This window comes from Bos taurus, chromosome 18, assembly GCF_002263795.3.
Source record: "Bos taurus isolate L1 Dominette 01449 registration number 42190680 breed Hereford chromosome 18, ARS-UCD2.0, whole genome shotgun sequence".
NCBI lineage: Eukaryota > Metazoa > Chordata > Mammalia > Artiodactyla > Bovidae > Bos > Bos taurus.
The window spans coordinates 60,022,922-60,048,853 of NC_037345.1; the positions used below are offsets into that span (position 1 = coordinate 60,022,922).

The following is a 25,932-nucleotide window of genomic DNA, read 5'->3' on the forward strand; positions in this document are numbered from 1 at the left end:
TTACTGGGTTGTTTTGGGACTCCTGTGACGTGATAATGCCTATAAGGCCATGACAGGTACAAAGTAAATGCATTGTGAACATGAAAAACAGTTACTTTGGGGCTATAGTTCAGTGAAAGAACTGACATGGCAAAAGGGTGACATGAAATCTTTTTGTGGGACATCCAGTATCCACATAGAATTTGTTTGTAACCAAGAATAATGTATTTGATAAGTAATCTTGATTTTGATTTGTATTTTTAGTTGAGCTTCATTGCTTGCAGAATCTTAGTTCCCCAACGAGGGATTGAACCTGGGCCCTGCCAATAAAAGAGATGAGTCATAACCACTGGACCACCAGGGAATTCCCTGATTTATATTACCTTTGATAAGAATTCTTTGATTCATTTCTATTACTAATATTTTATGATGAATTTTTTAATCTTCACATGGATTGATCATTTTACTTTTTTCTATTTTTCTAGTTTTGTTTCCCACTAATTCTGGCCTTATAAATCGAGTTGACAAGTGCTTTCTCCTTTTCTTAAAAATAAATCATAGAATTACTGGTAATTCTTTTTTAAAAATTTAATAGAATTGTCAAATGCCATTGTTGCAACTTTTTAAAATTACCGTTTGTAAAGGAAAGCCCCTGAGACTGCGAGGGGAAGTGAAGTGGAGACATTTATTACTCAGATTCTGGTGGAGATTCATGGTATTGCTAGAGGGAACATGTAAGAAGTCCTGCAGGGTCTTGCAGAGCATGGGACATATACCTTTATTAGGATCCATAGATGGGTCGTTTGAATTGGATTGATCAATTCAAACTCAAAAGAGTAGGAATTGCTAAGCTTCAGTCAGGGGAGGAGAGTCACATCTAAAGAACAAGAAGGGGAAGGCAGGTGGTGATAGGGAGTCATATCCTGTGTCTGCTGTTACTTAGGATGTATTGTCAAGGGAAAGGGCAATGTCAGTTCAAGACCCCTGCAGGGCACTTGTGGTTAGTCACTCAGTCGGGTCGACTCTTTGCGACCCCAGGGACTGTAGCCCTCAGGCTTCTCTGTCCATGGGGATTCTTCAGGCGAGAATACCGGAGCGGGTTGCCATGCCCTCTTTTAGGGAATCATCCCAACCCAGGGACTGAACCCAGGTGTCCTGCATTGCAAGTGGATTCTTTACTGTCTAAGCCACCAGGGAAGCTGGCAGAACAGTAGGCTACACCAAATACATCAGCACTCATATGATGGAGGAGTTTAAGCTTTCACAATCACTGTCTCTGCTTTTAGGTTTCTTAGACGGTGGGCATTTTGAAATTACAAATTTATATTGCAATTCAAAGCAATTACCCAAATATGTTTCACATAGGTGATTTGTTGTATGTTATGGGTTTCATGGAATTGGTGCATTTCATCTTAAATCATGTAAACTTTTTGTAAGAGTTCCTTTCTATCCTTTTCATTTCTGCATGTTCTATAGTAATAGCCCCTATTTTATCTAATATCAGTAATTTTATTTAGTGTAAATAAAGGAGGGAGAAGTCCTAATAGAAGCTGCAGTTATCATATATAGTAATATTCAGTTCAATCGCTCAGTTGTATCTGATTCTTTGCGACCTCATGCGTGGACTTCAGCATGCCAGGCCTCCCTGTCCATCACCAACTCCCGGAGTCCATTGAGTTGGTGATGCCATCCAACCATCTCATCCTCTGTCATCCCCTTCTCCTCCTGCCTTCAGTCTTTCCCTGCATCAGGGTCTTTTCAAATGAGTCAGTTTTTTGCATTAGGTGGCCCAAGTATTGGAGTTTCAGTTTCAGCATTAGTCCTTCCAATGAATACTCAGGACTGATCTCTTTCAGGATGGACTGGTTGGATCTCCTTGCAGTCCAAATTAATAATAATATTACGTACAGCCATTTATCAACCTTCTGTGAGATCATGTCTGCCCTCTGATATCAAGCTTGGCTACTAGACTAAGGCAACCCTCCCTTTCACTTGCGAGAATTGCACTTCTTTGCCCATTTCATGCAAGCTTGTCTTTTTGAGTTCCTGGGCCAATCTGGTATGAGTGGAGAGGTATGTTTCAAGTTTAAATGGAAGCTTTCAAAGCTTTTGATTCTTGTAACCCTGTCTTCTCTACACTGCAAGAATGGTCTTCGATAGACTGAAATTTTATGCTGAATGACAGGATAGGATTTTAGAAACAGGTGAATAAAGATAGATACAGGAAGAGAATGTCCAGAGGGTGAAGTATGTAATTTGATGGTTCCTCTGCTCCTTCTGAATCTATGAGCACTTAGTCTTTACTTTGTAGTAGCATGGCTGGTGAATAACTAAGAAAGGTGAAGGTTGAGACCAAAACCCTCTTCATTTTTAGATTTTTGATTTTCAGCAAAACATTAGTCTTATGTTTTTTTTCCAAATATTAGCTACTAATTAAGTGGCCATCATAGTTTTAATAAATGTGAATTTTTGAATTTCATATTTCCACCTAAAGAACATGAAAAATAAAGGGAAAATATGTTAGGGCTCGAGCATGTCAATAGTTTGTTCTTTATCCTGAGAGTATAATATTAAAAGATACATGCTTAATAAACTTAACTGCAGTAATTATTTCAGTCTGTGTAAGAATACCATGCTGTACAACTTAAACTCACAGTCATGTAAGTCGGATATATATCAATAAAACCAGGGGTGAGAGGTGGGAAGTGTAATGTGCTTTTAAAAGGCAAACACTAGGAAGAATGCAATTCATAAGAACTTATTTTTAATGATATTCATTTTTAAAAGCAATGGTTAGTGACAGAAATTATCACATGATTTAGTGCTCCAGTCTCATGCTAGGTTCTGTACTGAGGCTCTGGAACCAGGAGAGTGTTGAATTTGTCCTCCTGGCTGAAATAAGAATGGAAAAGAAAAGCTATTCTGTAAGGTATCAGTGAGAAATGACCCACTTTATAGTAGGGAAATTTTTCATTACTCATTCTAGTGTGTAAAACAGAGCATGTCCGGCTCTTGTTTCCTTAAACTAGAAACTACTGAAATGATTTCTAACTGCCAGACTGGAGACCCACTTTTCCAACCACTAAATTGCTTGAGCCTTGGGAGCAAACCTATTGCCAGTAGGTTTTATTGAAGCCATTTTCAACTTGTTAGGGAGATACATATTAGCTTCCCACCTAAGTAATCCACACAACGGTAAGCTCTTACTCCAAAAGGTTCAAGACAGTAAGTTAACAGAGCACTTTGAGGATATGAGGAATCATCATCTCCTCTCCACTGCCTCTTTGGGGGCTACATAAAACTACCGCCATTTTCGTCACGCCCCTCACCGGTAGCGCACTGCCAAGGTCCCGCCTCCGGAAGCCGGGCTTGTGAATTTGCGCTTGCGCAGTTTCTTACGGAAACGGAAGAGCGGAGCCCATCGTGAATGTCGGGCGTTGCTGGGTAAGCGTTTCCTTTCTTGAGTAGATTTGCGCTGCGAGGCCCCCCGACTTTAGTCAAACCTCAGTATCTTCGGAGTGACTAGGGATCTGAAATTTCAGCACCAGGTCCTCCGCCCCAAGTAAAACGAGTAGTCCCCTTACTGGTCGGGCATTTTGGGTTTAAATTCGTTTCGAGGTTTGTCCCTAACCTTGCCTTTCTGCCTTCGGTGCACGTGAATGCCTCCCTTCGCTACATTATCCTGCTTAAAACTCTTTACTACCTCAACCCTTATGTAAAGTCCTCTTTTGCGAGGTCCTTTTACACCTCTCACCTCCTAGCTTAGCCCTCTCGCCCCTGGACGGCAGCGCTGGCCACCCCACCCGGGGAGAGGCCAGCTCCTCAACCTCAACCTGGACTTGGTGAAACCGTTTGTGTCTTTTCCCGCGAAGGGGTGCTGAAGAGCTCCGTGCCAGAGTCCTTTATATCTCATCTTTTTCGACAGGCAAAGTGGTAGATAAGTGATACTAGAATAGGACCCCTTGTGAGGCTAACAAGTGGGCGGGCAAGAGGGTGCCATGGCCTGAGGACTTACTGGGCTACAGTTTGAAAAGGGAAAAGTGGGGACGAGAAGACCTTTCTTGTCTTTCTTGAGTAGACCTTTTGCTTCCGTCTTCAGCCCGTCCTCCAGGTTAGGCAATGGAGTTTTCTTGTTCCTGCAAGATCAAGTTAGATCCACAAATTACTGCTTTTTATGTGTGCGAAGAGAGTGTCCTAACGTAATGAGCTCACTGGGCACAATGTGGGTTTCATGCCACCATTGTTTTATTGTTTTGTGGCTCATCTTGTGCTCTGTTGTTTGGGTTTATTGCTATGTAACCCTGCTAGGTTTTGTGGTTAAGCAAATCTGATGTCTTGTGTAATCATTGACTTACAGGCATCTCCCTTAATTTTTTCTACTAGCAATGCCCTTAGTAGGATAAACTTTTCTTTTCTAAGTTTATTTATTTGGCTGTGGTGGGTCTTATTTGTGGCATATGGTATCTAGCTCTCTGCTGCTGCTGCTGCTAAGTCGCTTCAGTCGTGTCCGACTCTGTGCGACCCCACAGATGGCAGCCCACCAGGCTCCCCCGTCCCTGGGATTCTCCAGGCAAGAACACTGGAGTGGGTTGCCATTTTCTTCTCCAGTGCACGAAAGTGAAAAGTGAAAGTGAAGTCGCTCAGTCGTGTCGTACTCTTAGCGACCCCATGGACTACAGCCTACCAGGCTCCTATGTCCATAGGATTTTCCAGGCAAGAGTACTGGAGTGGGGTGCCATCGCCTTCTCCGCGACCAGGAATCAAATCCAGGTTCCCTACATTGGGAGTGCAGAGCGCTAGCCACTGGAACACCATGGAAGTCCCAGGATTAACCTGCTTTATCCCTTTACTCTGTCTCTATCTCTGGCCTTCTGGAGACCCCACCCCTCTCCTGAGAGCTCCCTCTCTCCCAGCCCCTCTGTCCTCCCTTCTCAGGTTGGTCTGTCAGCCACTCAGGCCTCCCCTTCATTGGGAGCCTTTCCCCACCCAGGCAGAGGTGACCTGGGGCAGCCATGTGACACATAGTGTTCTTCTATGTGTCACAAATTCCACCCAGTGGAAAGCCTTTTCCTGTAGGCCGGCATCCTGTTCTATTGCCATCCCTCTAAATATGTAGGGGACCAGGAAAAGCAGAGAAATGAGCAACTGAGGGAACTAGAAAAACTAGGAACAAGAAAGAATGAGGGAGAATAGCTAGGAATAGAAAGGGTGGCTGAGGGACTTGTTAAAAGAGTAAAAGCGGTTAAGCATTGAAAATACCAAGTGAATAAAATAAGTAAAATTTTAAAAAGATGATTCTCGACTGATAGGATCTGTCAATAAAAAAACAAAAAAGCACAATGTGAGGTTTGCAAGTAAACTTTTATTTGGAGCAAAATGAGGACTGCAGTCCAGGAGACAGCACTTCACACAGCTCTGAGAAACTGCTACAAAGAAGCAGGGGGAAAGGTCAGTATATATGTGATTTTGGTGAAGGGTGAATACATGTAATCAAGCACATATTTTTTCCAGAAGATTTCTGCTTTTGTGAAGCTTTGGTAATCACAAGCAACAGTCATCACCATGAAGGATTTTAGTGCTTTTCTAGATATGGGGAGATATAAGAATTGGGCTCATAAAATTGGCTCCTAAAAATATCTATCTGAAGACCTGGGCTTTCAGTTTTTCCTGAGCACAGAGTGCCTCATTTCTGTTCTCCACCCTAAAGTCCTTTCAGAGGGTACTGAAGATCAACACCTGCAAAAGCACATGATTTAATCCTTGTAGAAGTAGATAGGTAGATTGTTGTTCTTCAGTCCCTAAGTTGTGTATGACTTTTTGAGTCCATGGACTGCAGCACATCAGGCTCCCTGTTGTCCACCATCTTGCCAAACTCATGTCCATTGAGTCAGTGACGCTGTCTAATTGTCTCATCCTCTGCCACCTCCTTATCCTCTTACCTTCAATCTTTCCCAGCATCACAGTCTTTTCCAGTGAGTTGGCTTTCGCATTAGCTGGCCAAAGTAGTGGAGCTTCAGTATCAGTCCTACCAGTGAATATTTAGGGTTGATTTCCCTTTGGATTGACTGATTTGATCTCCTTGCAATTCAGGGGACTGTCAAGAGTCTTCTCCAACATCACAGTTTGGCCCTCAGCCTTCTTTATGATCCAGCTCACACTTCTGTACATGACTACTGGCATGTAGGTAGATGGCAAGTGCCAGTTTGTAGCTGACAGAGAGTAACATAGAGGGGCTTGGGTCAGCGGTGGGGCAAGGGCACCAAAGGAGAGGCACTTCACATAGAGTGGGGTGAGAGGATGAAAGAGCTGGACACTTGGGTTGCAGAGCTGCATGGCGCTGGGAGAGAAGGAGGATCAAGTGTGACCACAAGAGAAAGCGAGAGCAGGAAGGATGCATGACCACCTGGGGTGTCAGAGAAGGGGGAAAAGGGGAGTGGAAGAGGGAGAGAAGGGGTGTAACTGGAGGGCAGAGAGGGAGCAGGGAGGGGCAAGAAAGAGGCAGAAACACAGATGGAGGACCATCAGAAAGGATGCAGAGACCAAGCATCTCGAGGGAAACAGTTTACAGAGTGGGCAGGACAGGTGTGAGGGAAGAAACACGAACAGCACAGAGAGCTGAGGGGAAGAAAAGAGACAGATAAACCGACTAAAATGAAAACAGTAGAGCAGGTGGGTAGTGGGAACTGGATGCAGATGGATGGTGAGTTGTTTGGTTGTGGATAAGTTGTGATATATGATTTCTTATTTTAAGAATGTAATAAAATGTCTCTGTACAGATGAGGATGAGAATAGCAGAACTTGTGTCTTGTGCATTCTGTAATTCTTTGTATCAGACGATAACTTCCATTTGCAAATGCTGTTTCTCCAGGACAGTGATTTGACTCACTCAGTTGTGAGTCATCCCCTTCCCTTTTCCTGACATGGGGCAGAGGAGCAGGGAGAGGATAAAGGGGGAAGAAGTGATTGAATCTGTCACTGCATCGTGTCTTAAAAGGAACATTGAGAGTTCTTTTTTGTGATGGGCTTACTTTTTTCTTTTTATATCTTTACATATTATTTGTTTTGTAGCATGGAAAAACAATTTAGTTCGTTCACTTTCTACTTCCCTAGAAGAGGAACATTAACTTCTGTAACAAGCTTTGGTGATCTTATATAATCAATTAATTCTTTTCTAAATGTTAATACACTGTGAAATTTGTAAAATGTTGACCCACAATTATTAGGTGATAAAAATTCACAAATTGTTTCTTTTTAAAATATGTTTCAGATATCTTGGAGGCCTGCCTGCTTTCTCCTCTTTGTCTTTTGTATTGGAAAAGCTCTTTGGTATGTAATAAATAATTTTAGACAGTTTTGCTGCATACTTGGTCAAGTTATCAGTGGTCTTTTATATTAACAGACAAATCCTAGTTTTACCAGTTAGTCTAATATTTTGTTTTCTGCCTTTTTGTGTGTCCTGCTAAGAGGAAGAGGAGGAAACAAAAGGAAGAGAAGTCAGAAATGGCTTTTTCTCAGGTAAGTCATATTCTTAGTTGTTTTTCAGTCTGTCCTTCTTGAAATGACCTTCTTTGGACATGCTGATCTTTGAAGAATCTGAAGTATCCTGCCTGATAACCTGTGTGTTCATCTTCTTTTTCAAGAGTTTTTTGGCTGTTTGCTGGCTCTTGAGATTCCCTATGAATTTATGAATGATTGTTTTTCTATAGGTGCAAAAATTGCCTTTGAAATTTTGATAAGGATTCTTTATATCTGTAGACCACACCCCCTGCAGGGGAAGCGTGGAGTCCTAACCACTGGACCCTAATTTGGGAAGTCCCTAATTTGGTCATTTTTTTATAAAGAAAATTTTGCAATGAAACTTTATTGACTTGATTTTTATAGTTTGCTACTTTTAAGCAAAGGAAGTGTTACCTGTTTTTAATCAGTTTGACTGGCCTCTTAATTTCCATTGAAAAATTTGGGGGGTATGCTAGGTCTTATCTGCTGGGTTGCAAGTGAAGGAATTTCTTTTTTTTTTTTTCTATTATTTAAATTTTATTTTTAATTGGAGGATATTTGCTTTACAATGTTGTGTTGGTTTCTGCCATACAACAACATGAATCAGCCATGAATATACATATATCCACTACTTCTTGAGCTTCCCTTCCACCCAAATTTGGTCATTTTAAAAACATAAAGTTCCCACTGCATGATTAGAGGGTGTGTTTCTTTCATATATATCTCCAGAGACTTCTTAAAGAGTTTCCTATTCTTCAGTTTAGAGGTCTTGCACCTAGTTGGCTGATATTTTCCCTAAGGATTCTATGGGATTGGTCTCTGATTTTCTGTTGACATTGTTCATTGTGTATCGAAGTGCAGCTGATTTTGGTGTGCAGATATTTTATGGTGCAACTCTTCTAAGGTTTTTCTGAATTTTTGTTTATGTATTTATTTTGGGCTGTGTTAGTTCTTTGTTGCTGCGAGTGGGCTTTGTCTAGTTGTGACAGTTGGAGGCTACTTGCTAGTTGTGGTACATGCGCTTTTCATTGCAGTTGCTTCTCTTGTTGCAGAGCACAGGCTCTAGGTGGGCAGGTTTCACTAGTTAGTTGCCCCACTGCATATGGGATCTTGCTGGACCAGGGACTAGCAAGCAGATTCTTTACCACTGGACCACTGGGAAAGTCCTTAGTGTTTTTAGAGTAGTCAGTTTTCTTCTACAATCTCTTCTGGGTTCTAAATATAAAATCTTGTCACCTACAAAATAAAAGGTAATTTTGCTTTCTTTTCAGTTTAGATAACTTAGATTTTTTTTTTTTTTTTCCTTTTCCAATTGCTCTGGCTAGGTTGTTCAGTAGTTTCTTGAAGAGTAATGCATAGTGTGCATCTTTCTCTTTGTGGTTGTAAGGATTTAGCAGTGTGGACTTCCCTACTACTGCATCTTTGACTACCTGTTAATAAATTTGATATGCTCTGTTTTTATTTTCATTCACATGCTTTACAATTTTTCCTGTGATTTCTTCTTTGACTCATCCCTTCTTAAACAATAAACTGCTTACTTTCCACTTTTGGAAGCTTTTCCTGTTTTTCTTCTGCTGTTTATTTCTAGTATCATTTTACTGTGGTTAAAGGAGATACTCTTCTCTTTTTTAGAAGATACTTTTTATGATCTCAGCCTTCATATATTGAGCTTTGTTTTATGGTCTAGCATGTGGTCTGTGAAATGGAGAAGGTTTTAAGACATGTGCTGGAGAAAGGTGATTTTTTCTGTTGTTGAGTGGAATGTTCTGTACCCGTTTGTTGCTGCTGCTGCTGCTAAGTCGCTTCAGTCGTGTCCAACTCTGTGCAACCCCGTAGACGGCAGCCCACCAGGCTCCTCTGTCCGTGGGATTTGCCAGGCAAGAGTACTGGAGTGGGTTGCCATTGGCTTCTCCGACATGTTTGTTAGGTACAGTAATTCTACAGTGTTGTACAAGTGCTCAGTTTCCTTGTTGATCTTTTGGTTTCCATGTGCTGGTAAAACTCAGGTAGTGAAGTCTGATACTAATGTTGTGCTATTATCTATTTCCGTTTTTACTTCTGTTAAGATCGTCTTCATTTTCTGGGGAACTCTGATGTTAGATATATACATATTTGTAATTGTTATATTTTCTTCGTAAATATACCTTTTCCCATTTCATAATATATTTTGTGTCTTTTGTTAGGTTTTTCCTTAGACTGTTTTGTCTTTTGTCTGATGTTGTGCAGTAACCCCTGCTCTCTTAAGGACTGAATATCTTTTTCCATCCTTTCACTTTTCACCTTAGACTTGTGAATGTTCACCGTTCCAGCTCTGACGTGCTCTCTGTGTGTCTTGCTCCCACTGTTTTCCTCCTGTCACTTTCTCCAGTGGTCCCTGCTCGGGCACACTGTACCATGGTGAAAGGCAGGCAGGATCTCTGGCCAGCCCCCTTCACTCCACTGTCACTTCAGCGAGAATTCATTAAGTATTTCCTTCTGATCATGATGTTTGGTGAAATATTCTTGGTTGATAACAATATATTTTTTTCCATGTTGTTTTTGTTTTCTTTTTGTCATGGTTTTAAATTGTCCAACAAGTTTTTTATTTTACTATGGTGCTAATTTTGTTATTAATCTACAAATAATGTGTAATAATAATAACTTTTCCAAATTTGAATCAAAGTTAATTACTGCCCAAAACAAACTCGTTGGCCTTTATTAATGTCTTTTGGTTAAGACGACTGTGGGATAACATGGCCACAGCCATGGGCTTCACAAAGATCACCCCAGAGACAGAGGCTGGAGCAGCATAGTGACCAGCGCCCCCATTTCCAAGCATGGAACCTGCAGTGGCAGCAGATTGGCCCTAGGTCCACCAGCGGCAGCAGAAAAGCCTGGGTATGGTCGACTCGCGTGCAGCTGATCAGCTCCACTGGCAGACAGTGGAGGGCAGCAGATCGTCTCTACAGTGGACAGTGACTCCCAGTCTGTGGTGGACCCCAAGGAGGCCAGCCACTCCTGGGCAGTGGATGGCTCCGGGATAGCCAATGGCAGCAGTGAGGCCAGGGTTCCCTGAACTTCTGGGCGTCATCCAATGTCAGCTGCAGCCCTTCCTAGACCCCCTTCCCCGCCACTCCAGCAGGGCCTTTGCCTCAACCCCTGGTCGCACGTTGAGAGACTCCACAGCCAATGAATGTTTAAATGGTCAATGGGGACCAGCATTGGGACTGCCAGGGCACCAGGCATGTCATTCAGCTACACTGAGCGGCTAAAGGGCATGTCCTTGCTAGTTAGGGCCTGACAAAACATCCACTGGAGAAAGGAATGGCAAACCACTTCAGTATTCTTGCCTTGAGAACTTCGTGAATAGTATGAAAAGGCAATAAGATATGACACTGAAAGATGAACCCTCCAGGTTGGTAGGTGCCCATATTCTCCTGGGGGTAAAGTAGAGAAATAGCAAAAGAAAGAAGAGGCTGAGCTGAACAACACCACAAGAGATGATTCTACACATGAACATCACCAGATGGCCAATACTGAAATCAGATTGATTATGTTCTTTGCAGCCAAAGATGGAGAAGCTCTATACAGTCAGCAGTAAAAAGACCTGAAGCTGACTGTGGTCAGATCATGAGCTCCTTATTGCAAAATTCAGACTTAAATTGAAGAGAGTAGGGAAAACCTGTAGGCCATTCAAGTATGACCTAAGTCAAGTTCCATATTATACCCCATATAAGTGGGGGTGATGAATAGATTCAAGTGATTAGATTTGGTAGACAGATTGCCTGAAGAACTGTGGTTGGAGGTACATAATATTGTACAGGAGGTGATGACCAAAACCATCCCCAAGAAAAAGAAATGCAAGAAGGCAAATTGGTTGCCTGAGGAGGCCTTACAAAGAGCTGAGAAAAGAAGAGAAGCGAGAAAGGGAAAGATATACTCACTTGAATGCAGAGTTCTAGAGAATAGCAAGGAGAATAAAGAAAGCCTTCTTCAGTGACAAATGCAAAAAAATAAAGGAAAACAATAGAATGGAAAGACTAGTGTTTTTTTTTTAAGAAAATTGGAGTTACCAAGGGAACATTTCATATAAGCTGGATTGAGAAAAGGCAGTGGACCCAGAGATCAAATTGCCAATGTATGCTGGGTCATAGAAAAGCATGGAAATTCCAAGAAAACATCTACTTCTGCTTCACTGACTATATTAAAGCCTTTGTGTAGATCACAACAAACTGGAATACTCCTAAAGAGATAGGAGTACCAGACCACCTTACCTGCCTCCTGAGAAACCTGTATGCAGGACAAGAAGCAGCACTTAGAATGAGACATGGAACAATGGACTGGTTCAAATTGGGAAAGAAGTATGTCAAGACTGTATATTGTCACCCTGCTTATTTAACTTATATGCCGTGTACATCATGAGAAATGCCAGGCTAGATGAATCACAAACTGGAATCAAGATTGCTGGGAGAAATATCAATAATCTCAGATATGCAGATGACACCACCCTTATGGCAGAAAGTGAAGAGGAACTCAAAAGCCTCTTGAGGAAAGTGAAAGTGGAGAGTGAAAAAGTTGACTTAATGCTCAACATTCGGAAAACGAAGATCGTGGCATCTGGTCCCATCACTTCATGGGAAATAGATGGGGAAACAGTGGAAACAATGTCAGACTATATTTCTTTGGGCTCCAAAATCACTGCAGATGGTGACTGCAGCCATGAAATTAAAAGAGGCTTACTCCTTGTAAGGAAAGTTATGACCAACCTAGATAGCATATTGAAAAGCAGAGACATTACTTTGCCAACAAAAGTCCAAGATGGTCAACATAGTCAAGGCTATGGATTTTCCCAGTGGTCATGTATGGATGTCAGAGTTGGACTGTGAAGAAAGCTGAGCGATGCTTTTGAACTGTGGTGTTGGAGAAGACTCTTGAGAGTCCCTTGGACTGCAAGGAGATCCAACCAGTCCATTCTGAAGGAGATCAGCCCTGGGATTTCTTTGGAAGGAATGATGCTAAAGCTGAAACTCCAGTACTCTGGCCACCTCATGCAAAGAGTTGACTCATTGGAAAAGACTCTGATGCTGGAAGGGATTAGGGGCAGGAGGAGAAGGGGACGACAGAGGATGAGATGGCTGGATGGCATCTGACTGGATGGACGTGAGTCTGAGTGAACTCCGGGAGTTGGTGATGGACAGGGAGGCCTGGCGTGCTGCGATTCATGGGGTTGCAAAGAGTCGGACACGACTGAGCAGCTGAACTAAACTGAACTGAATGGGTCCAGATACCATGATCCTAGTTTTTTGAATGTTGAATTTTAAGTATTTTAAGTACATTCATTTTAGTACATGAATTCATGGATATGCAGTTCCATGCTTTATATAAAAGTCATGATTTTAAAACTATATACCTTTTTGTTATAGCAATTATATTTCTAACATGTTCTAATTACTAGCATTTCTTGTGCATGTGTATGCACACACATGTATAAAGACCTTTTAGGCCAATCTGTGTTGTGCACCTTGAACTTCTTTCATGTGTTCTCCATGAAACATTCTGGCAGTGTACTTTTAATGTTCTCTGTGTTACTTAACTCTTTCATTTTAAACTTCAGTTCTAAAGTCCAGCCTTAGGAGTTCAGTTGCTTGCTCTGTGATTCCTTAACTTCTAGACCTGATTGGAGTTTCTCCTTGTGTCTTTGACACAGGTCTCATCTGCAAGATCAGAATAGGTCTTTCTCTAATGAGCTGTGATGCTGACAACAAGTTAATACATGTAAAACAGTTAGAGTAATGCATTTCAGACAGGAAGTTCAAACAGTGTTCATCTTTGCTGCTCCTGTCATCATCACGATTAAAAATTCTGAGTTTTCCTTAAACACGCTATAGACTTTGTCATCACTGAAGATCACTCAGCTCCTCCACATCCAGCTTTGATCATCCCTCAGTGATGAAACATACTAAGACTTTCATATAGACAGCCCAGCTTTGAATTTTTATTTGTATCTATTTCATGTATTTCATAAGAAAATGAAAAACCTGTATCTCTTCGGAGGATATTATAATCTTTATGATAAAGCATAAGAAATTAAATTAGACAGAAGCAGCGTCTCTGTCACAATACCTACTTCAACTTGATCTTTCCACCTCTACTCATTTTATATGCAAGTAAGAACTCTACTCATGTTCCCCTGGTTAAGTGTTTTTTGTTTCAAACTTAAGGCACAATTGACCTTCAAGGATGTGGCCATTGAATTCTCTCCAGAAGAGTGGGAATGTCTGGACCCTGCTCAGAGGACCTTGTACAGGGACGTGATGGTGGAGACCCTCAGGAATCTGCTCTCTGTGGGTGAGGATAATTTCCTTCCAAAAGTTGGGAGGGTATTTTTGCATTTACTGCTCTTGGCCTTCTGGAACTCCCTATCTTGCTTAATGGAGCTCAAAGCTGTGTTGACTCAGGCATGAAAACCTTCATGATGTAGGTTCAGGGGTTTCAACATGTCCTTCCTTTACATGATCTGGCCACTTCATGTTAGGAGTTTTTCCTGCGCTCAATGTCTAACCCCTATCTGGAAACTTTTTAAAATATTTTAATTCTCTGTATTCTACTGTGATTTTGACTCAGTACTTATTTGAAGAGTGTTGGATGATACCTGCATATTACATAGTTCCCCTCTGAATCAAAAACACGGCAGGCAGTTGATTTTGTGAAACATTTTTCCAGAGCCACCTGTAATGTCCTCACTCTCATGTGAACACAGAGTTGAAATTCTGGAAAAACCACAGCAGTTGACTTTCTGTGCCTCATTTTTTCTTTTAAAAATTAATTAATTAATTTATTTTTTATTTTGTTGGATCTTCATTGCTGTGTGGGCTTTTCTCTGGATGCAGCAAGTGGGGGCTACTCCAGTTGTGATGTGCAGTCTTCTCTTGTTACAGAGCACGGGCTTTAAACTGTCAGGGCTTCATGGTTTTGGCTCCTGGACTTGAGAGCACAGGCTCCATAGTTGTGGCTCAGGGCCTTATTTTCTCCCTGTCATGTGAGATCTTCTTGGATCAGAGTTTGAACCTGTATCTCCTGCTTTGGCAGGTGGATTCTTTGCCACTGAGCCACCAGGGAAGCCCCTAGTGACCACCTGCTTTGATCCTCAAGAAATGGTTTGAGAATTTTTTCTAGAGTTAACATCGTCCAAGTCCACATCCTCATGCAAGGGTATTGACTAAACTGTTGATGCCATAGTTTTGATGCCTAGATGCACCATTCTACGTCCACACTTAAGCTTGAAGCATCTTAATGAGAGAGCTTGAGAATTCCCTCTCGGTCCAGTGGTTAGGTGCAGGTTCCACCCCTGGTCAGCGAACTAAGATCCCACAAACCATGGTGTGGAACCCTCCTCTTCTCCAAACACTGAGACAGCTAATGAGGTGAAGCGATACCTTCATGATGACCATCATTTGTTTTTGGCACTGCTGCTTTCATTTTGTACTTTTCTATGCATAATAAATGGTCTCGATTTTATTTCTTTAACCATCAGGTTTATGTATTTCATGTTACTTATAGTGCTTGTTTTCTGTTTTCAGTGTGTGGGTTGGTTGATGGGAGGCGAGCCAGCCCCGTCCAGGTAGAATTGGTAATTAGTTCTTTTTTAATTTTTATTTATTTAAAAAATTTTTATCTTATTGGTTTATTTTTTGGCCTACCATGTGGCATGCGGGATGGTAGTTCCCTGACCAGGGTTTGAACCCATGCCCACCATACTGGAAGTGTGGAATCTTAACCATTGGATCACCAGGAAATTCCAGTGATTAGTTGTTTTTAGAGTTGTTTACATATTCTTGATATTTTATTATGACATAAATCATTTGCAAATATTTTCTGCCATAGCATAGATTATTTTTCACTCTACTAGGTGTGCTCTAATGCACAGTAGTTTATAATTTCCAGGTAGTTCGTATTTCTGTTTTAGGTTTGTCACTGGTGCTTTTCATGTTACGCATAATGAATCATTGGTGACTGCTGTGTCATAAAGCTTTTCCTGCATGTTTATTTCTAGCAGTTTTATGCATTTGGGGCTTGGTTAGGTCTTTTATTGGTTTTGTATATTATGTCAGTTAATGGTCCAGTTAATTGTCGTGTATTTGGAGAACTGGTTTTCTCCACATTTTCTTTTTTTTAATAGACTGCCCTTCCTCCATTGAGTTGTCTTGACCCCCTTCTAGAACATTTGACCATATATGAGACATTTTTTTTTTTTAATGTCCCTGTACTGTTCCACCAGTTGGTCTATCTTTATCTTTGTATCACATCATTTTATTAGTACAGGTTTGGAGTAAGTTTTGAAATAAAGACCTGCGAAACCTCTGGCTTTGTTCTTTTTAAGCATACTTTGCTCTTCAGCATCTTTTGAGATTCCAAATGAATTTGTAGGATGTGTTTATCATTTCTTCAAGAAGTACTATTGATTTTACTAAGCAGTGGGTTGAATCTGTTGATTGCTTTGGTTAATACTGACATCTTGACAATATTGACTTCAAATCCTTGAGTTTAGAATGTCTTTGTGTCAGTTGTGTCTTTTGTAATGTTTTTTAGCCATGTTTTTAGTTTGCAGTGTACACATCTTTCTGTCCTTGTATAAGATTTGTCCTTTAACGTGTTGCCATAGCTTTTTAAATTCCTTGTTTATCAAGTGTTTTATTATGAAAAGCTGTTGACTTGTGTCAAATGCTTTTTACTGCATTAGTTCAGATAATTATTTTATTTTTTGTTTCATTCCATTAATATACTTTACTTTGCATATTTTGAACCATTCTTAGATTTCAAGAATGTATCACCTTATGGTTGCATATAATCCTTTTAGCGTGGTGTTAATTTTAGTTTACATTTATTGTGATTTTGCTTCATTTTAGAAATTTTGATCTGTGGTTTTCTTGTGTCTTTGACTGACATCGGTATTAGAGGAATTCCTGCTTCATAGAGTTTGGAACTTTTCCTTTTTCTTCTGTGTTTTCCAAAAAAGTTTAAGGAAGATTGACCTTAACTGTTTTGAAGTATTGTCTGCAATTGTGCAGTGAATGTATGTGACTTGCCTCACAATGGTTTTTGATTAACAGTTCCATCTCCTTTCCATGACTAGTTTGCACAGATATTAATTTCTTCCTGGTTCTAATAAAATATATTGGTAGGTTGTTATTCTCTAGAAATTTATTCATTTGTTTGTTCTACTTTATCCATTACCTACACATAGAATTTTCTTGTTTCCTTCTAATTTTCTTGATTTCAGTTGAATCATTTGTAATGTCTTTCTCATTTCTAATTTCAGTAATTTGAGTCTTCATTCCTTTTGTAAGGTATTCTACATAAGGGTTTGTCAGTTTTATTCTTTTCAAAGAACCAACTTGTGGTGTTACAATTTTATGTAGTTACTATTCGCTATTTCATTGATCTCTAATCCAGTTTTTTCTTCTACCTTCTGCTAGCTTAGGTGTATTGTGTATGCCTAACAGTTTTTATTTGGGTTGAATTTTTATTATCTTTTTTTTCCTTAAATTTATTTCTGTTCAGTTGATAAACCAGGACTGTTTTGTCTATGTGCTCATTTTTTCTCTTTCTCTGGTTTATTGAAATTTAATTAATGTTTATCATTGTGTTAGTTTAAGATCTATAGTGTACTGTGGCAGATTCATTTTGATATTTGGCAAAACTAATACAATTTGTAAAGTTTAAAAATAAAATAAAAAAAAAGATCTATAGTGTAATGATTTGATAGTTCTATTGTAATTACCTTAGTAGGTTACTTAATGTATTCATCTGTGACATAATTCCACTTTTTTCTGAGTAGTGGTGAGCTGTTTAAGGTCTAGTGTCTTATTAACTTTTAAGCATGTAATGTAGTAGTGATAGCTATCGTTATCATGCTGTACATTAGATTTGTAGAAGTCTTTAACTAAGAACTGTAAATTTATTCCTTTTAGTAATATCCCCTGTTCTACTAACCCCCTGAGTTTGTTAACAACTATTCTATGTCGCTCTTAGTTTGCCTCCTGTTTTTTTGTGTGTTTTTCCTAAATTAACTTTATTTTATACATACGTGGAATAATTCTGTACTGTTTTCCCTCTGAATTATTTTTACTGAGCATACACCTTCATGGTCCATCTGTGTTGTTGAAAACACCATTTTTATTCTTTATGGGTACATACTGTGTATCTCTTCCAGATTTTTTCCCCATTCATTTGTTGGATTATACAGTTGTTCTGATGTTGTGGCATTTGTGGTTATTGCTTTAATGAGCATGGCAGTGCAGATATCTTTTAACACAGTGATTTAATTTTGTTTGATATAGTCCCAAAATCTTAACATGCTCCATTATATGATAGTTTTGTTCTTTTTGCAAGATTTTGGGGAACTTTTATACTTTTTGACTTCTTTCTATCTGTATGTTTGTGTACAGAAAAAAACACATCCATTTCCTTTTGATGGTCTTTTTCTAGTGTTTCCTTCAGGTTTCAACAAAGATCATTCTTACACATCTCACAACATAATATCTGTTCTTAGTGAAAATATGCATGGAAATGGGGCTTGTGAAATATTGAATTTGATAACCTACCTAGCAAATAATGTAACAGATGTACACCTGCTTTATATCTGAAATATCCCATTCTCTTCTCTTTTTAAATCTCTTTCATTTTGGCTACATACCCATAGTATAATTTCCATAGTTAAAAATGGAATAGCTAAACCAATTCTTTTTTCCTTTTAACGTCAGTATTTTTAGTTGCCTGTACGTAGTTTTATTCACACATATGTACAGTCATAAGCCATGATATCCTCTGTTTATTATTCCCTGAAATCTACTCAGACCCTTTATCTGTCTTACTCATTTTTTCATGTTCCCTTGATGCAGATAGAAACACTAACCTTTACTCACATATTTTAATAGTTCTCCTGATCTCCCCAGTTTCCAAGTATTCCTTCACCCATCACTCCACCTTTCTTATTACTTGCACTGTAAAAATGATTTCGTTTCATCCCTTGGACAACTTTCTCAGGATACAACTTACTGTGTGCAGCTGTGATGACTCAGAAACCATTTTGAAGAGGGATCCCTGAATAACAATGTTAGTTACCCAACTCATTTCTTCTTGCATCACCTATGATTTCCTTTCTAAACTCCCTAGTGTTTGTATGTTTAGTCTTTAATTTCTTTGGGTTTTGTGGTTATGTTGGAAAAGTACCTTTATTTTTGAGGGCTAATATAAGTTTTTCCAATTTGAATGTTGTGTCATTGTGTGTTTGAAAATAGACTACCCTAAGCTTGATTTGAATTATGGGTAACCACTGTTTCTATAGTGAAGAATCTTATTCTATAGTTTTCCTAAAAATTTTTAACATTGTGGTTGAAAAAATATTTATTCATACACTGTAGTAATATATCTGTGATTCTTTATATTTTGTAGCTATCTCTCATATACACATGATCAAGAAATCACAACTAAAATCAAACATTGGTATAGGAGAAAGATTCCAAACAGTGATGTTGGGAAACCATGAAAGCCATGAAGTCAAGCATTTTTACCATCAAGAATTACAGGAAAATATGTGTGACCTTAGGTGTCAGTGGAGAGATGATGAAAGAAATTATAAAAATATCCCTACATCCCATAAGGAAGGTGTCACTTATGGAAGAGTTCAACCCAGTGGAAAGGATACAGAAAAGAAGCTGATTGCAAATATACTTGCATTAAGCTCTTGGGATGCACTGTGCATGTTTCAGAGTAGACAAACAATTGATGAATTTCATCAAGCTGATGGCAACATGAACAGTAGTATGTCATTTTCACCATCTCAGGAAGTTTCTCCTTCTGGCCAATCCAAAATTTCTAGTATATATGGGAGTGATTTTATGCATCCTTCAATATTGACACAAGACCAGAAAGCACACAGGGAAAGACCTTACAAATGTAATGAGGGTGGCAAAATCTTTCTTAAGTGCTCAGACTTCAGTAGACATCAGATAATCCATACAGGAAAAGAATTGCGTAAATGTGACTTTTGTGGAAAGATCTTTAGTCGAAATTCACACCTTGAAGTTCATCGGAGAACTCATACTGGAGAGAAACCTTATAAATGTAATGTGTGTGGCAAGAGTTTTAATCATAATTCATATCTCACATGTCATAAGAGAATTCATACTGGAGAGACACCTTACAAATGCAATGTCTGTGGGAAAACTTTTCGGTATCCCTCAGGCCTCTGGAGACATATGATAAAACATACTGGAAGAAAACCATTTAAATGTGATGTGTGTGGCAGAGTCTTTAATCAAAATAAAGACCTTGCAGTTCATCACAGAATTCATACTGGAGAGAAACCTTACAAATGTAATGAATGTGGCAAAGTCTTTGGTCAAAAAGCACATCTTAAAACTCATCTGAGTACTCATACTGGAGTGAAACCTCACAAATTTAATGAATGTGTCAAGGTCTTTCGTGATAAGGAAACTGTTACAAGGCATCAACAAATTCAAACTGCAGTAACAGCGTACAGATGTAATGCATGTGGCAAGTACTTTCATCATCGGACTACCCTTATACGGCATCAACATGTCCATACTGGACAGAAACCTTACAAGTGTAATGAGTGTGGCAAATTCTTTCGTCAGAAGGTAACCCTTATACGGCATCAACATGTCCATACTGGAAACAAACCATACAAATGTAATGAGTGTGGCAAGTTCTTTAATCAGAAATCCAATCTGGTGCGTCATCAAACGATTCATAATGGTGACAGACCTTACAAATGTCATCATTGTGGCCAGCTGTTTAGTCTGAAAGGAAGCCTTGCAGCTCATCAGAGGATTCATACTGGAGAGAAACCTTACAAATGTAGTGAGTGTGGCAAAGTCTTTAATAGAAATTCAAACCTCGTAGTTCATCAGAGAATTCATACTGGAGAGAAACCTTACAAATGTAATGAGTGTGGTAAGATGTTCAGCAGTAGACCAACCCTCATCAGTCATCAGTTCATTCATACTGGAGAGAAACCTTACAAATGTAATCAGTGTGGCAAAGGCTTTGGTTACAAACAATGTCTTCGAATTCATCACAGATTGCACAATGAATAAGTGGAAGTGAAAGTAATAGTCGCTACAGTCATGTAGCCTGTCAGGCTTCTTTGTCCATGGGATCTCCAGGCAAGAATACTGGAATGGGTAGACATTTCCGTCTCCAGGGGATCTTACTTTACCTAATGAGCCACCAGGGAAGTCCACATAATGAATAGAAACATTGCAGATTTGTTGTGTGGAAAAGCCTTTACTCAGATCTCAACCCTACCACACATTAGAAAATCCAGCTTGAGAAACACCATGTAAAAAAAAAAAAAGGAAAAAAGAAACACCATATAATTGTGTTATATGTGGGAAGGTCTTCAAAATTCAAACTTCAAAAAAAATTCAAATCTGAAAATTCACAGCTTACAATTTGTTGGAGAATTCATAGCGGGAAGAAACTGTACAAATATGAGTGTTGTAAAGTTTTTTTGCACTCACCACCAGATAATCTGTAATGGGAAGAAACCTTACAAGTTTAATGACCGTCTCTAGGTTTAGTCAAAATTCGTACCTTATATATAGTATGCCAGATAATTCATACCGGAGAGAAACCTCTCAAACGTAATGAGTGGCAATTTCTTCAGTGTGCCTTTAAGCCTAAAACGTCCCTACAGGTGTTCCATGATCTTGAACATTGAACAGTGTGGTGAAGTGTCAAGGCTTTTACAGGTGTCCACATCTTCAGCTTTATTAGCGTACTTTGTAGAACTGCAACATCACATCAACTGTAGTGCAAGGACCATAGACACTTGATGAGATGAGAATGTTTCTGGAAAACTGTTTCGCTTTTCTACGTACCCCATACTAAATTTTTCATTTCTGCTGTACCAATTACTACAAACTGAGTGCCTTAAATAAATAGATTTATTCTCTTCTGTTTCCATTCAAGAATTGTAAATGGATCCAAAGTTCTGTGCTCTTTTGGGTACTCCAGGTCGTAGTTTGTTTTGTTGCTTTTATGAATTTCCAACATCATTTTCATCCTTTTTCTCATGGTCTCCATGTGGTTTTGCATCACATGCTCTTTACAATGATTTTGTTCAGACATCCTCTTATCATATGAGCACTTTCTCAACACATTGTTTAAATTAGGTCAGCCTCTCTTTCTGTCATTGTATTAATTCATTACTAGGGTCATATCTTACTTAATGATTGCTGACATTCCCTAATAGAATATAACCTTTTGAAGGCAGGGTATTTTATTTCTTGTTACACCATCAGTGATTTGGACCCAGTGCAGGAAATGAGTTGGTTGATAAATTTGAAAAATTGTTTTAGACATTTCTATTGCATACTTTATAGTCCAAAGAAGAACTTTTATATGTAGTGTGAATATAAAAAATTTGAGTGACCTACTTTATTGTGTGATTCACTTTATTGTCATTCTCTGGAACTGCATTTGCAGTATTTCCAAAGTATGCTTGTACCTTTATCTCATAGGTCAATATTACCAAAGAATGAATATTTAAATTCATTAGATGCAGGTTCACTGATTACCACATAATTCTGCAAGAAAGATTATTCAAGATGAAGTTGTGTTTACTGAAAAAAATAGGTCACGATTACGATAGATAAAAACATTTCCCTTTAGGCAGGAAGAAATGTAGAGCAATACCAGTTTCTGAAATTATTGCGCAGTACTGTGACTAGCAGGACTTCCCTGGCAATCTAGTGGTTAAGACTCCGCATGTCCAGTGCAGGCAGTGCAGGTTCAGTCCCTGGTCTGGGAAGGGGAACTAAGATCCCACGGGCCATGCTGCCTGCTGGGTAGTCAAAACAAAGAAATATTCTTCAGATAGAATGGTGGCAACCAAAGTTGTAAAACCTCAAAAGTCAAACTGAAAACTTAGCTTTTGTACCCAGGGATATAAATTGGTTAGGTGTAACAAGTTAGGCAAAGTCCCATATGAATTACAAGCTCCAAAGTGGTCCCAGAATTCGCATACTTGGGAGAGGAGAAAGGCTTAAGTAAATTTTGATGAAATCCTGTCAACAAGCTTTTCATCCACAGACCTAAAAGAGAAACAGTAATTATTCATAAGGTAATGGAGGGGGAGTTGGAAGATTTCTTTCTTGCTGTTTCTGAAGTAAACAAATGGGCTGTCCTGAGTCTTACTGAAATTAAAGAGGAAGCGTAGTTCTTAGCAAGTAAGGGGTCTCCTTCCAGAGAAAAGAAAAGGAGTTCTTTTATGTTGGCTGTTTTCCAGAGTTACGGGGTTGGAGTAAAGTCTCACATTGTCAGGATGTCATGTGACATCAAGTGAAATTCAAAGACTAAAATGTACACATATGAATAATGGAGTAATAAAAAAATATAATGATGATAACAAATATGCCCAAGAACCTCAGCGTTTAAGCTGTTTAATGGTATCAAAGGACCCTGCGGGGGACTCTGCTTGTTGACATGATTTAAGGTGAGGGTGGGATGATTTGAGAGAATAGCATTGAAACATATATATTATCATATGTGAAATAGATCACCAGTCCAGGTTCGATGCATTAAACAGGGTGCTCAGGGCTGGTGCACTGGGATGACCCTGAGGGATGGGATGGGGAGGGATGTAGGAGGAGGTTCAGGATGGGGAACACATGTACACCGATGGCTGATTCATGTCAATGTATGACAAAAACCACTACAGTATTGTAATTAGCCTCCAATTAAAAAAAAGATTTTCTCCTCTCCCAAGTATGTTAATTCTCAAACCACTTTGGAGCTTTGTAATTCATATGAGATTCCTCAGATTGCTTTTGACCTACACTCCCTGGACTACAGTTGATCTCTGTCTCCCAGATTTTAGTGTACTCTAAATGGAAATGATGTTCTTGATACCATTGGAATGAAAATGCACAATCAGCATGAACAGAATTTTGCATTTTACTTGTTAATTTCCATTGCCTACAAAGACAGTCCTGTCTTTGCTTAACTAAATGACCAGTTCTGGGGGTAGTCAACACCTCCATTGACCCTTCACAGAGCACCCTGGACTCCATCCAATGGCTAAGTTGCCCATCTTTCACTGCCAGTGTACCTGTCTCCACCCACTCATGCCCAGGTGTCTTACTTAATTTATCATGTCATTGTAGGAAATAAATGTTTCCTTCTTTTCACTGCCACAGGGCTTATGGATCTTAATTCCCCAACCAGGAATTGAACTTGGTCCCCTAGAGTGGAACTATGGAGTCCTAACCACTGGACCACTGGAAAATTCCCTAAGTAGCACAGTTTTGAAGTCATTAAGATTAGGTGAATGTGCATATTCATCTTACTGTGAGAATTTCATTTTGAATTTTAAGTGCCTTCATATTTTCATCTTTTTCATGGCATATATATTTTATATCCATTTCTGTAGCCGGCCAGAATCAGGCTTGAATCAGGCTTCCCTGGTAGTTAAGTGGTTAAAAAAAAAAAAAAGTCTTCCAATGCAGGTTGATTCAGGAAGACCCCCTGGAGAAGGAAATGGTAACCCACTCCAACATTGTTGCCTGGAAAATCCCATGAACAGTGGAACCTGGATGGCTACAGTCCATGGGGTTGCAAAGAGTCAGTCAGGATTGAGTGACTGAGCATGCAGGAGCACATTCGTTATCTACTGCTATGTAGCCAATCAGTACAAAGCTTAGAGGCTTCAGAGTGAGCATTTGATGATAGTCCACAGTTTTTGTGCATGTGGGAGCATCTTAGTGGCATGGGTGTGGCTCAGGGCCTCTTGAGGTTGAAGCCACAGGAAGGCTCCTTCAGGGCTGCATTAGCAGGCTTTCAAACTCCCTCTCCTAGCTGGTGGCGAGGGCCTAGGTCCTTGCCCTTTGGCCCTCTTCATGGGTTCGCTTTCCTCAGAACTCCCTCTGAGACAGGGAGGGAGAGAGTGGAGTGGAGCCTGGGGCCTTTCATACCTTTATTGTAATTATCCTTGTGTAATATTTTAATGATGAACCACAACAGAGAAAAGGATTTTACTGTGTGTCCAAAGTCATCATGACAGGATGCATTACAGATTGCAACCTAGCTCGCCAGATACCATTTTGAAAGAAGGATACCTAAGTTCAAGCAGTTGTTGTATTTTAATGACTGACCTTAACTATATACTTTTACTAGCAAGAAATGCTTTACTCTGCAGCATGAAGAGATTAGAAATACCAAGTGTTAAATATCAGCTTCTAATCAAATTTGGACTGAAAGAATTATTAAAAGTCTATGAAAATCTCTTGGACCTTGTCAACTCTTGCATAGCCTAGGCTCTGTGGACCCAGATACCTCTTGGGTGAGAGACAAGCCAGGAGCTGGGGAAGAGAAACTCAGTTGGATGGGACCTATGCACCCACAGCCCGCCTCGCCCCCATCTTTCCCATCCTCTTCCTGAAGCAAGGTCAAGGGCACCAACTCATATAGGAACAATCACTGAGCATGGCACCCCCTGCAGAGACACTCACACATGTGGAAGATGAAGACAGGAAGTCCTGACAATAATGTGCAACTCTAATAAGGACCTCCTTTTTCCTCTTCCTCATTTTACATTTGCTTGCAAACATGTTTAATGAATGGACCTTAGATATTTTTTAGATTTTCACCATACAGCCATTTTAGATTAGGTAGCAAATGTAACTTTTACTTACTAGATGTCATATGAAGAAGCTAGCAAGAGATGTGTTCAGATCTTGTTGCATTATTATGCAGACGATACATAGGTAGACAGAATCGGCTTATCTTTACATTTGGGTTCACAGTTAATTTAATCTTTTGTGAACTTCCAGATTGTCCTGGTATGTGAGCAGGTTGGAAAAGCATTTCCAGACATGAGGTGGAATGAAAGGAGAATAGAGTGGGAGACTGTTAGAATAGCAGGATGGCTCACGGGAGAGCTGACCTCTTTGTTGGGCTAGTGGCCAATTTTTATAGCCTCCAGACAGAAAATTCTTACTGGAAGGGGTGGCATTAGGTGATTGATTAGGATTCTATAGGATGAGTAATATGGTAGGTGTTTTACTTAATATGGGGGTCACAGAACTGGCTGGATTAGACCTGGAGATTCATGACAACACTTGCTATGGGACTTAGTTCCAGAGATTTTTGTCCTGTGACCTTGGTATAGGGCTCCATGCTGATTATGTAACAAAGTATATACAGTCTACTCAGGAACTATTTTTATCATGGTATTATTTATTGCTTAGTTTCAATGAAGTACTGAAGCAAAATTTTCCACTGCCTATAAAGGGTACCAAGGGTAAGCTGGACTCATACTGAGAATTGACCACACATGTTAATTAGAGCCAGTATTGTCATATGGAAATTCTGTTATAGAAATCAAGAGAGAATAAAAGACTAGAAGATGGACATAAAGGAGCTCCTCCAAAGGATAAACAGGTGTTCGTG

General features: G+C 39.6%; 1 protein-coding gene across 1 annotated transcript in view; it reads left to right on the forward strand.

Annotated features, from left to right (window-relative positions):
• Window positions 1–50: 50 nt before the first annotated feature.
• The window catches only part of LOC132342734 (zinc finger protein 701-like), a 29,691-nt gene continuing 3,809 nt past the window's right edge, over window positions 51–25,932 (forward strand). The window contains exons 1-5 of the mRNA XM_059877232.1: window positions 51–3,423; window positions 5,352–5,427; window positions 7,247–7,305; window positions 7,446–7,494; window positions 13,677–13,803. Of these exons, the coding sequence (XP_059733215.1) occupies window positions 3,407–3,423; window positions 5,352–5,427; window positions 7,247–7,305; window positions 7,446–7,494; window positions 13,677–13,803 (328 nt within the window). The 5' untranslated portion in view covers window positions 51–3,406. The remainder of the gene's footprint in view (window positions 3,424–5,351; window positions 5,428–7,246; window positions 7,306–7,445; window positions 7,495–13,676; window positions 13,804–25,932) is intronic.